Here is a 15,278-nt window from a genome sequence, read left to right as displayed (position 1 = left end):
TATCATGGAGTGTTGTGAGAAAATAGCAATGAGCATGACTGAAGTTATAAAAGTTTTCTCACAAGATGTGATTGAAGAGGCAAGAATTCTTTAGCTTGGAAAAGAAGTGTGAGTGATGGGGGAGAGACTCTTGCGAACACAAAGGTTCGTGTGGAGAGGCTGAATGGAGAACATATGTATATTTCCTTTTCCAGTAGAAGAATTGGAAAGCATCACATGAATCTGTGTGGAGACAGATTCAGAGAAAACAATAAATGATGGTTTTTAGCAAAACATGGTTAGGCTGTAGAACATGGTTAGGCTTGTTGCAGAATCAGAGTCAGCAAAGATTTACATGGGTTTAAAAAAATGCTGAAGCAATTAAACATCTAGTTTTATCAAAAACCAAATACAGTATTGCATCTGACAATCTCTAAACCAGAAATCTGTGGAACATAGCAAAGTAAACTGAGTGTTTGGCTGTGTTTTCATGTTTTTACATGCTCTTGGGAATCTTGATATTGGAAAGAGGATGCTGCAGTATACAGTGTTTAATCTGGATGCTGCTTTTTGATGTTTGAGCTCTGAAAACACCAAACAAGGAAGTAAATCATAAACAATTACTCCAGCATTTCCTGATACTTCTTTGTGCCTTATACTCTGACTTAACAGCTAGCAGACACCTAGTTGTAAACTGTTACGCATGTACACTATTGTTATCTTCCCCTGAGCAGTGCTTGACCCTCTCACAGGAACATGCCCTATGGTTTGAAAAATACTATAATACTCACTTTTCTCTATAAAAAACAGCACAAGTTACTAGAGTACAACGGGTTTTTACAGTATTTAGTGAACCCTGCCTTGCTGAACTTTTACTGGATTTTGTTTTTTGATTTCTTTTTTGTTTTTGAAAGATGGATGGTAGATGTGTCTAACTTTAACAATAGTGCACAAAATCATGGATTCACTATAAGATTCATGCAGATAAATTGTAAGTTTAATGCAAAATGAGTGACAGCTTTGGCATCACTGAAAAATTTTTTAGTGCTTCTTCAACTTAAATACCACAGTGAGCAACCTAAAAAAAAAAAATCAAAACCCAACAACAAAAAGAACTCTACATAAGATATAATTGCTACAATCTGTGTCCAAATTAGGAACAGTTAATACTTCCAAATTAAACCCATAATTGGGAAACTTTACCTGTGTATTCTTAGTGCAGTAACTCACTCGTATCACAAATAAGATAGATAAATCATTTACATTCAAATTTGTCTGTAAACTAAAAAAATCTTATAAGATATTCAGTGGTCAAATTTTCTTCTGTTTAGCTTCTCTGAATCAATGAAATTTCTGAATTTCATGTAATTTTAATGTAAATTTTAATGTAGTCTATATCTATGGTGATTATTATCCAGAATATAATAATAGCCACTGAAGTCTGGCATGTTAAGTATCATTTATATTTGATGCTCCAGCAGACTCTAAACTCAGTTAGACAAACACATGTAGTGGTTTAGCTCTTTTAATCAAAACTGAGTGAATAATCATTAGATTATAATTCTACAGATACAAACTTTATAGCAGTTAGATCACTAGGTGTCACTAGAAACACAGTTTTGAATGACTTCTGGGGGAATTCTTATGTAGTCTGTTAAGGTTCCATACTCTTTCCCATAATCAGTTTTATTATTTATTATTTGAAAATAAAACTGATTTAGGTGTTCTGATCAAAAGGACTTTATGTATTAATAACCAAATTCTTGTCTCAACATCATCCTTAGCATTCACAAATACAGTAGATGGTATAATATTCCAAGATAACATTAGTCCCACTGTTCTCAAGTCAGTCTTTGAAGAGACAGGAAACTCTTAGGGTTAAGGTATCAGTTGGATTTTTGGTTTTGTCATTTTAAAAAAAGTTCGCATAAATATCAATTGCTCCTCAATAAGGAGCTGTTTTTAGCATTGCATATACAAAGAGGAGACAGAAAACTGAGGCTAACAGGCAAGATGTAAAAGCCAGGATCAGGTGAAGCTTCCTTCCTCTCTTGTCTGAATAGTAAAATTTCCTGCCCTCCCTGCCCCCACCATGACATTCTATACATTGTAGTTGGGAGTCTACTGTCATCACAGTGACCAAGTTAAGGTTAAATTCACTGGCTGATATAAAATGAAAGCCTACAATCCTCACAAAAGTCAGGGCAAGATTCAAGGTTCATGAGAATCTTGCCAAGAGGGCTTAATAAAGTGATTTATTTTTTTTTTTAAAGGGTGTGGAAAATAATGTGTGAGTGGGAATCTTTGAGTTTCAAACCAGCAATTTAGAGGGCATCATTAGGACAAAAAAAATAGTATCATCCTGTATCTGGAGTATAATATATAGATTTTTTTTTTTCAGCATTACAGTAGTTATGTTAAAGATACACACCTAAGAAGGGTTAGTGTTTCATTATGACAGGGCTCAGGTGATTCTTTTTGCAATAAAATTTCTCTTTGTTAAAAACCAAAACCAAACAACCAAACCTTCTCTGATTTATTATACATTATATATAGGTGTCGAGAAACTGGCGTACATGTTGATGAATCCTTATTTCCTGCAGTAGACGCTAATGAAGGATTGCCACTACTGACCAAAAAAGTGAGTATGTGATTTTTATTTTTTTTTTAAATAGGCCTAGAGTAATAAACTTTAAAGTTTGAACTTGACTTCCTGACCTCATGCATTTGAACTGTTTATTTTCAGAATGTTCTGTAAACTCTTACCTATCCAATTGAGTAGGTTTTAAGTCACATGTCTGTGATGTGACATGTTATCTGAAGAAAGGATAGTACAAGTAGAGCTTTTATACTGGTGAATAAAGAAATGAAGACTTAAAATGACATAATGATTAACTAATCAAAAAAACCTGACTGCAGTGTGGCTTATGTTTCACTGACTTGTGACAAACCCTAAAATCACGGTATTTTAAAAAAATTGATCTTTCAAGCCTTCACTTTGTGTGGCAGGAGCACACATACCCCCTGCAAGGTCTAGGGCTTTTAAGGTGGCAGCCACTGGCTCTTTCATGCCTTTATTTTCACACCTCTGGTGGCACACAGTAGTTGCTGTCACGTACACACCCTGTCCTGGTGCACACCAGCACTCCCAGACCAGCATCCCCCTCTCCATGTCAGGAAAAGGGAGGTGGGACCCCTGATCAACAGACAAGGCCCTTACCCAACAAAATGCCTTAGTTGAGAGAAGTTTCTAGAATGCTGACCATATATGACCACAGTTCAGATCCAGCCAGGCTATAATGGGGCCCCTGCCACAGACCCCCTTTGAGTAGTTCTCCTTGGAGCAGCAGGTCTGTGATTGCAAGGTGTCTCCTTGGGACTGGGATTCCACCCAAGGAGACTTCCTGGGATTGAGTGCCCTCACCTTCCCCCCCACCTTGGTGAGTGAATACTTCTGGATATCCTTGAGTGAGCCCTCATCCCCTTTAGGTGAGTGATTACAAGTTCTGGGTACCCTTGAGTGAGAGTTTCTTCTTCAGTGAGTGAGTGTGTGCACACTTCAGACTCATCATTCTTATGTGTCATCGCCCTTCTGTGGTGTTGTGTAGTAATAACTTCCACAACTGGTACACCGTACATGTGGTTTGTTAAATGTTATTGGAACATTGTTTTGGTTATTGGAGCATTTGTCTCATTGGTTTTGGCTGTTTGGATTTGGTTACAAATTAAAGTTAGTTCAAGTTTATTATTTATGTGAAGCTGCTTTGGTATACCTCCATAACGCTTTGCTGCAAGCAAAAAAGAAAAGATGGTGACTTAGTCTCCTTTTTACTAAGATCTAACCTAAAAAAATCTGTTAAGTTCTTTCTTATTTCATATTAAAGTTCATTTTGAAAAACGTTAACTTCTACAATTATCTGTAACTCTCAAGGTGACAATAAGTAGCATGAACACTGATAATACTGTGATAAAGTTGTAGGCAAATAGGAAGTGTAGTTACTTCTGGTAGTTTTATACTGTATAATTAATAGTTCTGTGTCTTCTAGCACAAATGTATGCAGCCAAAAGACTTTGTTGAAAAAACTCCAGAAAATGATAGAAAGCTGCAGAGAAGACTGGACCAGATGGCTAAAGAATTAGCTATACAAAAGATTAATGCTGGTAAGAACTACTCTGGACTAGAGGTTAGGACAAGAGGTAATGGCCTCAAGTTGCACCAGGGAAGGTTTAGACTAGATATTAGGAAGCATTTCTTTACAGAATGGGTTGTTAGGTGTTGGAATGGGCTGCCCAGGGAGGTGGTGGAGTCCCCATCCCTGGAGGTGTTCAAGAGGCGGGTTGACATAGCGCTGAGGGATATGGTGTAGTTGGGATCTGTAAGTGCTAGGTTAAGGTTGGACTAGATGATCTTCAAGGTCCTTTCCAACCTAGATGATTCTGTGATTCTGTGGACTAAGGATCAAATATCTTAAGTTATTTCTTTAAAGCACTTGATGGGTTTTTGTTTTTTGTTTTTTTTCACTTTTATCTCACCATGAGAAATAAAGTTGACTTTTCAGAGTTCTGTGCTTGTTTGTGGTGTTAAGGCATCTGTAGTGATACTAGGTATAAGGAACCTGATTTTTTTCAAATTTTTTTGAAAAAAAACTTCATCTGAAGCTGTTATAGCATGGAAATATTAATGTACAAATGCAATTTATTTGTGTAGAAACTGATGTACCAGTTTTACTATTTGAAGACAATGGTTCACTTGTATACAGCCCTGTTAGAAAAAAAGATCAATGCAGTGTAATGGAAAGAAGAATAAGGGAGATGAAGGAAAAGAGAGAAAATCTTTCTTCTACTGGTAAGAAGTTAAATTTTACTTATCCATGAACGTGCACAAATGACTACCATCTTTATTGCTGAAATTTGGGCACACTTGTCTTGCTTTGGCCTTCAGAATTTTTTTCATATCTTACTTGATTGCAGGTCCTCCCATCTTCCCGAGTTTTGAGTAGGTATGAACGCTTTAGCTATTAGTTTCTATTGAAGGGCTATGCTGGGTTTGTGCCGTGGGGTTTTTGGCAGTGGGGGAGGGGGCTACAGTGGTGGCCCCCTGTGAGAAGCTTCTTAAAAGCTCCTGGGGCTCCAAGTTGGACCTGCCTTTGCACCAAGGCCGGGCCAATTAGCAATGGTGGCTGCGCCTCTGCGATAACATATTTAAGAAGGGAAGCCTGAGAGGGATTGGGACTTGTGAGGAGGAGTTATGAGAAGGACACCTATGCGAACACTGAGATTAATGGAAGGAAGGAGGAAGGGGGGACGGTGTGCCAGAGCAGAGAGCTCCCCCTGTATCCTGTGGTGAGATGGCAGGGCCGCCCCCCTGCCACCATGGAGGTCTATGGTGGAGCAGATGCCAACCTGCAGCCTGTGGAGGACCTCACACTGGAGCAGGCAGCTGCACTTAGAGGCCAGGACTCAGAGGGAAGAAGCCCCTGCTGTTGTAGTTCAGTGCTGGAAGGACTGCAGCACGTGAGGGTGACCTGCACTAAAGCCGCCCAGGAATGGCTGCGGCCTGTGGGAAGAACTCATGCCAGAGAAAGTTCATGGAGGACTGTCTCCCATGAGAGGGGAGCCATGTGGAACAGGGGGAGAAATGTAGAGGAGTGCTTCCCACTCCCTTCCCCAGGAGGAAGGAGTGGTAGACTGACTGAAAATCCCCCCATTCCCTGAGCTGCTGCAGGGAGGAGGTAGATATCTGTAATAAAACTGAGCCTGGGAAGAAGGGAGGGGTGGGAGGAGGTGTTTCTAAGATGTGGTAATGCTTCTCACTGTCCCACTCTGTTAACTGTTTCTTTTGTTAGTGTTTGAATTAACAGTGGTACTCTTTTTTTTTTTTTTTTTTTCTTCCCCTAATGAGTCTGTCTTGCCTGTGACTGTAATGGGGTGAGTTATCCCTCCCTGTCCTTATCTTGGTTTCTGAGCCTTTTGAATTCATTTTTCTCCTTCTCAGCGCTGGGGGCTGAAGGGGTGAGTGAACAGCTGCCTGGTGCTCAGTTGCCCTCTGGGCTCGAACCATGACAAGGACACAAGAAGTCATGGAAGACAAAGATTGCAAAATGAATTTCTTAATCACTAGACTGCTCAAGAAGACTAATGTTTAAGCTAGACTTTCCAAACTTGTAAATTGCTTTATCACAACTTGGTTAAACTTTATACAGTGAGACTCTAAATCTTATTTCTTGTCAAATTTTAGTGTGAATGCTGTACTTGACAAAGGTTATAATGTTATTACTCCCAGCCCAACAGTTTAAAAAGGAGTCCAAAATTGATCTGTCCACATACTGAGGAACAGGATTTTAAAAAATGAACGTATTTGAATTACCTAATTGAATAAGTCTAGTTGACTTCAAAATGCAGATCCTGATGAATTAAATCTAGATTGCAGTTTTCAATTCATTTTTTAGTGTTTGCATTACCTTACTGTGAAAGTATAGAGCTCTAAGTCATTAGGTTTTGTCAGTTATTATAGAAACTGTTGAAATGTAGAACATCTTTTGGGGGAATCTGCAGTATTTGAAGTTTTAAGAAGTCTGTCAATTAAACTGTCAGTTTATAATTTCAAAAATAATTGGGAAGGGGGAGGGGGGAGTAAAGAACCAGTGACCCATGGATGAAAAATTAAATCTCATTTATGTATTTGTTTTCTCTAAGTTCGAAGGTAATACCTTCAAATGTTTTGAAAAGTATATCTGCTGTATCAAGGCTTTGCTGCTAATTGCAGAATTTGACAGATTCTTTAGTGAAATGCCTCAACTTATTTAGAAATGTCTAATACTTTCTAAATGGTTTGCCATCATTCTTTAGTTTCAGAAAAAGGTGGTGCTGAGTTATCTAGAAAAAAATTGCTTAAAATTGTAGAATATCTAGTAGTTTTTTTGTTAGTATGTAAATTTGAGATACTGCTGAGCAGTCTGTAATTATTTATATGGTTATAGTTAGCAAAGCAGTGACTTGTCTTACAATTGAGCTGTTCTGAAATATGAATAAATGGTGTGGAAATCTGTATGTTTGCAAATAGGGCTAACTAGTTTATTATTTACAAATTCCTAGCTTCACAAATGTCTCTACCTCCAAGTAGTTCACCAAGAGACTCCCTGCTGTCTACTTGTGTCTTAACTAATTCAGAAGATGCATTGTTACCAGGTAACTAACACAACTTTATATATTGCAGAAATTAAAAGTAGTATGTGGCCTGTATATTTTATTTTGAAAAGTACTGTATACTGAAATGGGAACTGTATATATTTACTCTATGATTTATATTTGAAGCTGAATTATTTTAGTTTATCTTAACTGACAAAGTATGTAAAAAATAAGAATTCAAGGAAAATGGAGCATGAGGAATCACACTGGGTAAACACTCCACCTTACTGCTGTGTTGCTTGCCTCACTTCCTCTTCTTTCCTCACACCATTCCCCATTAATGGCTTCTTGTACTGGCATGGTGTAGTCTTTGCTCTTACAGTGATCTTGTATAGAATGCAGAGTACGCACTGAACAGTGTGATGTGGGAAGCAAAGAAGAACTGCATGAGAGAGACGCCTCAGAGCGCTGGAATGTCTTCCAAATTTTCAATTGAAAAACTTGAATTTAAAAGGCAACCTAATGTGTTCTCCCAAGTATTCAGTGGTCGAAGAAATAACGAGTAAAAATAAATCAGCTTTTAAAATGTTTTATGGTTGCAGCTGAATTCAAGTTGCTTGTTACCAAGGTTCTTAGTCTCATAAAGTTAGGGGTTTGTTCCTGTGTTTTGGCATAGTAGCAGGATGTAAGGAAGAAGACTATTGTGAAGGCTGTTGAGGTGTGTCAGTGGGCATCTTAACAGCATTAATCACATATGCAATGGGTATGTACTTCAGACCTCATGTCTTCTGTCAGTCATACGAGCAAAAAGCTGAAGTCAGATGCTGGTGTTTGATCTCAGTAGCAAAGTAAGGAGAAGACAGTCTTTTAGAATTCATGAGTGCCACTTGAGTGGTCTGTTTACTCCGTTCTACCCCAGCAGTAAGCTATACCTCATGCTGTTTTCAAGTGTTGTATTTTGTTGACATCATACAGAAATTCTGTTATGCTGGCTTACATGAGAACAGTGGCAATATCTTGTAGCCTGAAACAGCTTGGTATGTCTTTGTGCAATGTTGGGGAGAAGTAATAGCCTAATAATATTGGAAGTAGCATAGCTGCGCCAACAAACTTTTTTATTTTGATTGTGTACTCATGAGTTGAACATCATGATTCTAGAGCTTTACCTTGTGTATGTCCTTCTACCATTACAACCGCACAGTGTAATTTTACATGAAGAATTGTACCTCTACATTCCATGACAATATTCAGTGTAGCTTCCATCTCTGATGCTCTGTGGCAGTGGCCCTTTTGTTTGTGCTTGCAGGACAGAGAGTATGTTGGTTAATAATGGTTAAAAAAGTTCCAAAATCCAGTTTTAATTTGGGGATTAAGTTAATACTTTTTCAGTTGTCAATATGGAAGTCTGATCATGTCATGTGAAACTTCTCCTTTCATCTCCTTATATATCACTTTTCTGAATTTAGTTAGCTACACCTTATGTTAAAAAACATTATTTATATTTAGTAAGCAATAACATCAAGACTTCCTCTAAAACCTACAGGAGCATTTAAAGAAGGAGCATTGCTGAAACTTTGCATTTGATGTGTATTTAAACAAAAGAATCTATTTCAATAATCAAATTGTAGACAAACTGACTTTTTAAAAATTATTCTGGGTAATCAAAGATTCTAGCTTGTTTCAGAGGAATTTATTGTGAAGTTTATTAATACATTCTGTCTTAACAGCTCCTGCAAAATCATTTCATAAGAATAGCTACATGAAATTATCTATTTTTCCACGTTCTAATTATTTTTAATACATTGTGTTGATGTATGGGGTATGATACTGTGATGTTGTATTTAATTTCATCTTAACTGCAAAAACGATGAACTGGTGGTAATGCTGTGGTAGTAAATATTATTATTGAGTTTCCAGTATTACTATAGCTACCTTTTGTCAGGGTAAAATCTTGCCATTTTCCTCCACAAATGCAAGAGTGAAAGGGAGTTTCTCTGATGCTTTGTTTCAAGAAAGCAGAACATGACTTAGGGATACTTATTACCCCGTAAGAATATATACTTAAAGCTATTGTAGCTTCATGTCAACATAGAATGAGCTTTGTTTCTAATCCATTTTCTGTTTAGTTTTTGATGACTTGCTGTATAATATCCAGAGAAGTGGTTAAATCCTTGCTTTCTTCTTTCAGTAATTTCCTGTGTATTTTAGTAAGAAATTTGGTACTGTTTCTGTTGTGTTAAATACATTTACCACTTTTCATATTTTGCAGGAGAGCAAATGGAAGACTGCTTGAACTCAAGTAATTATTTTTGTGGAAGTGATAAATTAAAGATACAGAAAACAGACATAGAAAAACACACCTGTGATACTTGGACTGATATGCATGTATCCAGGAGTACATCAGTGAATTCTCCCTCACATAGCTATGAGCAGAAGACCTTAACACCAGAACAGCATAGCAGAAGCTTAACAAGGAAACGGATTTTGCTGCACACTTTGGATGATAAATTGTCTTTAGAAAGGAAAGATCTAAAAAAGTTTCCAAAGAAAAATCAGAAGGATGGAAATAGCCCGACTACTTCAGTTGCAAACAAAAGGTCTCTTCTCCACATCAAGGGCTTGGGTCATACTACTTCTTCCAAAAAAATAGTTAAGTTAAATACTGTTCCTGCTTTGATTTGCAGTCTCAATAATTCACCTATGAACAGTGAAGACTTAAATACATGTTCATTGGATAGAAGCTTCCCTGTTGACAGAAACGATTGCATTCTTGACAAGAAGAGAAAGAAAGTACCAACACTATCTAGTTTGAAACTGGCTGCCTCAGAACTGGGTGCGTCAGGGTCTAAAGAGTTCTTGCAAGCAATTACTACATATAACAAGTCTTTTTGCACTGAAGAGGCTTCTTATGAAGACTTCTTTTCATCATCTGATTTGAATGAAAATAAAATACAGGTACAAGTACCAAAGGAATCACAGAGTTCTCCTGAAGTTTGTTGCAAAGACTCTTTTACAAGCATGGACTTACTTAATGTAAGCTTCTCTAAGCCACATACTAATTCCAAGAAAAGTAGGAAAAAGTCTATTCCAGCAAATGATGTTTCAGTAGAGAAAAACTTCAAACCAGCTGAACATCCTGGAAGTGTGCCATTAAATTATATGTCAGATGGTGACAAAGCTGACACTGCAGAATCTCTTGAATCTGATGATGTGAATAGGCTGCCTCAGCAGGCTCATGAAAAATCCTACAGAACCAGTGAGAATTACTGTACTCACACTACTGGTAAGTTGCTACATAGAGCTGGAAAATGAAAAGTTATCATGCTGCATTAGGTATACTCATGCAACTAAATTGCAAAATGAACTGCTGTTCCCAAAGGAAAAATACTTCACAATTGCACCAAAAGAAGAAAATGCTGCAGTACTGAGTTATTTTACTCAAAAATAAAGGACTGTATAGGATACAAAAGAACACCTATTTGTTTTCCCATACATTACAAACACAAAGAAGTTACCAAGAGATAAGGAAACTGTGCTCACAAAATGCAGCAAAAGTACGTGAGCCTTCTTTTCCCCTAATGCTTGGTGTTCTGTAAACTTTCTGCTGCTATTCAAAATCTGTTTAAGAAACCAAGGTCTTTCTGGTTTAAATGTTATGCTGCTTTTGTAAATTGTTCATAAGTAACTCCTCATCATAGGGTCCCTTGTTCAAATTACATTTATTTCACAAGTTAAAATTGCTACTTTAGATTAATTGCAGTTAAGGGCATAAAATCTCAGAAACATTTGATTTAGCAATTTCTAACTTGTGCTATGATGAAGACCAAATAAGACATGTGAAGGCATATGCAAGAGTTGCAATGTAAGCATCTTTTTCAACCATGGATTTTTTTATATAGAACTGATCTTAGTTTTTAATAATAATTTTAAGAATAAAAAAGAATAATTAGCTCTATCCCAGCTGAAAGCAGGACAAAGTATTTTTTATATTTGAGTGTTTTCAGGTTGGTTTACCCTAAGTTATTTCAGTGTAAATGTATACTAGAATGTTGAATCTCAGGAACTTTTCTGAAAAATGCTCCTAACTTGCATTGGGGTAATCGCTTTCAGATTTTGATATTTTGAGCTCTGTTTGTCAAGCCTTACATAGGGTTAAATACTTGCAATTATAATTGTATATTATTTGTTTTCCCTAGAAAATTCTGTGGCAGTGCATCAATGAATTATATAAAATTAATTATTAATTTAAAGGGCTCAACAGACTTGGTATCAGACTTAAGAAATCATGAAGTGGAAATGTTAAATGGTGACTGTGGTGTATCTGTGGGTAATAAGTTGCTGAACTGTGAGCTGTTCTTTTGGGTTCACTACATCTGTATTTTAATACCTGGAGTGTATAATTAAAACAGTTTAAAAAAAGTTGATGCGAATATATGTTATACAAGTATAAATCTACACTCGTGTATGTATGAACCCACTATTTGTTTTTTGCCATGTGGCAATGTACTAGCAGATGATCCTTAAATTATGTGTTTGTTAATGTCAAAGAACAACTTGTTTTTCATTAAACAATCATGAAAACAAATGTGGAAGGAGAAAAGGTTTACTACTTTAAAATTCAGGCATGCCAGTTAAAAATTAACTTTTAAATTTTAGTGATTAAATTATGATCAGTGTTCTGGCATGTATCTGGTATGTTTTATTTTCTCACTGGACAACTTATTTAAGATTTTGGAGGAGAAGAAAAAGGAACAGTATTCAGAAAACAAAACTGTGAACATCGGATAACTTTTCATCCTTTTTGTTAGCAATTTCTGTAGATCTCAATTTGTGTTTTTAGTTTTTAATTACTGGATTTTAATACTATTTGTGATTTGTTCAGTGATGGCTATTTTCCCAAGTATAATGTATTCAGCTCCTGTTGTGTAGTCAAGTAGAACCTCAAGTTTGGCAGCTTACATGAACTCACTTAAAAATGGAAGGAATCAATAATGGAAGATGAGCTTTATTTTCCCTAATAATGCAAGTTCTGTGGAAGAAAATGAAAATCTTGTTTTAAACTTACTACTGTGACACTGTATGATGGAATAATTGATTTTTATTAAATATAGGTTCAATATTTCCTTTTTTGCTTGAATGTAAGTTATTTCTTGTCCCTGTCAATTAGTAAATAAATAGTGAATTGCCTTGTTTTTCTGTATGTTGTATGTGATTTGAAAACTGGAAAATACAGTATATTATTTTTAAAAGCTAAAGAATTGTTTTTCTCATCATATATATACAGTTAGGAATAATCAAATATCCATATAAAATTTAATTGTATATATTTTAAACATCAAACACTTTTTGTGCCCATTTTTTCCCTGTGACTTTGTGGCCCTCCTACCCAGTGTCTTTAATGACAAGGAGTGAGATTGATAAGCTTTCTTTCCATAGACTACTCGAAACATTTGATTTTAAAGTAGAAATGTGATGTGCAGGCTAATCTGAAACTTAACTTTTCAAGTCCCAATGTTGTAGCAAACTTCACATTCCTTTGTAGGGTACATTCAAGGCTGCCCAGGTGTTCTGCTGAGCAGTGCAGGCATAAACATGGCTATATATTTTCATCCTACTCCAAGTCATAGTTCAAGTAGAGCAGTAGAGAACTGTCACAGATATGAGAGTTGAAATAATTAGGTCTTATAACAATATTAAAAGATGCTTTTCTGTTCAGATTTACTTTCTCAGCTTTGTTTCTGGAGATGAAATAAATTTTCTGTCCTTCTGACTAAGCCAACCATACCTGATACAGTGCTCTGTTATCAATAAGTGCTGTGTAACTGGCTTTTGTGTGTCAGTGCCTAAATTTTTAGCAGTTACAAAGTGAGGAAAGAAATGGCTTCTGTCATGAATACAAGTTTATGTAAATGCAATAATGCTATGTTTTGTGAAGGTTAATGATCTGTGTTACTAGGAGAGTCTAAGAAATTCTTTGCCATTCATGTTGTAAATGGATTTATTTTGAAATCCAGTCCCTCTGCTTATTACTTTTTAAGAGCTGACGGTAGGGTAAGTTGGCACTTGACCCACATGGCTTAGAATGCCAATACTTGCTTAGACTTGATGAATTCCTATGACTCTTTGGAAAGCCACAACAATAAATAATACTGGGCAAGGAATGCCCGAGTATGCTCTTTTCAATTTTTATCATCCTAAAATCATTTAGAAATTTGAACTGGAACTTATCATTATTTCCAGTCTTAAATAAACTTAAGCCTTAGCTGAGTTAATTTTAGATATTTATGGTGAATGTGGGAGACAAGTATCTTAGTTGGTCATAAGACATAAACTAAGACCCATTATAGTGTAATTAATGTAGTTCAGAGTTAAGATGGGGAATCTGGACTATCATTTTGTTATTTGGTGCAAAAATGATGAAGTTTAATTTAGATGAATGAGTTTTACTTGAGGTTTGAGGTGCTAGGTGCTTAATGCTGCTAAAAAAGCTGTTTATGTCATTATGAAACACACATGTGAAAAGTTCCTTAGATTTGATGTGCCTTTTTTCTTCAGTTTTGGAAGAAAAAAACTAAAAACATTGTATGATGTCCTCTATTGACATTTTATTGTGTCTTTTTAAAAAACAAATGAGGGATGAAGATGAAAACGATTTCTTGCTTGATTCCTCGTTTGGTTTATCTTCACAAAAAGTTTAATTGTAACTAACTATTAAAACAAAAAGGGACAAATATTTCTGAATAGAGGAACAGGTTGAAGATTATTTTGATGTTGTGAAATTACAAAGCCTGTTGACACTTGTCCTAGAGCGCATGACAAACAAGATACAATTGTTCTAACCATTAACAAGTTCTTTTTGAGAACTTGGTGGGCACATAGGCTTTCAGGAGACTTGAAGAAATAATGTTCTGAATAGCAAAAATTTTATGTTTTTCCCTGCTGGAATAATAACTACAATAATAAAGTTATTCAATGTTCTGTGCATACAATGATGACAAATTCAGACTTACTTTCTTCATAGTTGGGATAAGCTTAATTGCAGTGATACTTCATTATCATTCTTAAAGTAGAACGCTATGCTATAGATAAAATTTTTCAGATAAACATAATTGATTTGATTGAACAGAACTAGTTCAGTATGCCTAATGATTACTTTGCTTTTTAACTCAAAGGAAATATCAAGTGGAATTTGAAGATAATATTCTGGCTCAAAACTTCTCACTGATAAATGATCTGAATGAGTAGAAGAGAAGCTTAAATTGCAAATTGAAGTCACTGATTTGTTACAATACTTCAGAGTGCTATCAGAGTTGTTGATTTCGATACCAGTCATTGAGCAATGTTTTAGAAGAGATTTAGGGTAGCTAATGGACCACAGTGGCATGAGTTAGCTGCATATTTGAATTAAATTTAGGGATAACTGCATGGAATTGCTTGAAAAAGTTCTGTCAACTTTATCTGAAATACCCTAGGAAAAGCTACTAAAGATGAAAACCCCTTACTTGTGACTGAGCAACTGCATTAAAAAAACAGTCAGGGAAAAACAAGCAATAGACAGCGAAGCTTGAGACCCACAAGATGGAAAAGCTGGAAAGTGTTTGAGAAGTCCTGATAGGAGAGAAAAAGGAGGAATTGGATTGCAAAGAATACTCCTTATTTATATAACACATAGATCCCCAATGCTTTCCTGTAAATCTGAAGAACAAATGAGAGTGAACCCTAGCTAAAACGAGGTCTGAGCATACAGGTCTTGAGACTTTCATTGCAAGTGGGTCAGGAGCTGCAGAGCTTGAGCATTCAGGCCAAGAGTGGCAAAAGGAATATTACACCACTTCTCACTGCTCCCTCCCCAAGCCACCCCTCCAAAAAAACCCAAACCAGTGGATCTTCCTTTTACAGTGACTGAAGTAACTTACTGGAAATAAGAGACATACCTAGCTTTACCCCCATCTGTTTGGGGTAAATGATCCTGACAACCTTTTCAGTCCTGTGTTGGGGTTTTTTTAAGATTCAAAATATATGTTTATAAATTGTTTTCCATGCAAAAGGAATTAAATTTCTTAGCTTTTTTTGATTGTGTGGCAAAATTTTTCTCCTCTGCTGTTTGCCATCAGTCTTGCTCAGTGATTGAAGATGATGGGCCTCAGTGCAATACTAAAATTGACATAGTT

General features: G+C 36.1%; 1 protein-coding gene across 1 annotated transcript in view; it reads left to right on the top strand.

The window, feature by feature from the left end:
- Positions 1–15,278, top strand: part of MCPH1 (microcephalin 1) — a 133,951-nt gene that overhangs the window by 8,221 nt on the left and 110,452 nt on the right. The window contains exons 4-8 of the mRNA XM_074819922.1: positions 2,536–2,620; positions 4,026–4,140; positions 4,688–4,825; positions 7,075–7,167; positions 9,377–10,390. Coding sequence (XP_074676023.1) covers positions 2,536–2,620; positions 4,026–4,140; positions 4,688–4,825; positions 7,075–7,167; positions 9,377–10,390 — 1,445 coding nt within the window. The remainder of the gene's footprint in view (positions 1–2,535; positions 2,621–4,025; positions 4,141–4,687; positions 4,826–7,074; positions 7,168–9,376; positions 10,391–15,278) is intronic.

Source organism: Strix aluco, chromosome 3 (assembly GCF_031877795.1).
Source record: "Strix aluco isolate bStrAlu1 chromosome 3, bStrAlu1.hap1, whole genome shotgun sequence".
Classification (NCBI taxonomy): domain Eukaryota; kingdom Metazoa; phylum Chordata; class Aves; order Strigiformes; family Strigidae; genus Strix; species Strix aluco.
Note: the sequence above shows the minus strand (reverse complement) of the source record. Positions and strands in the feature narration are given on the sequence as shown.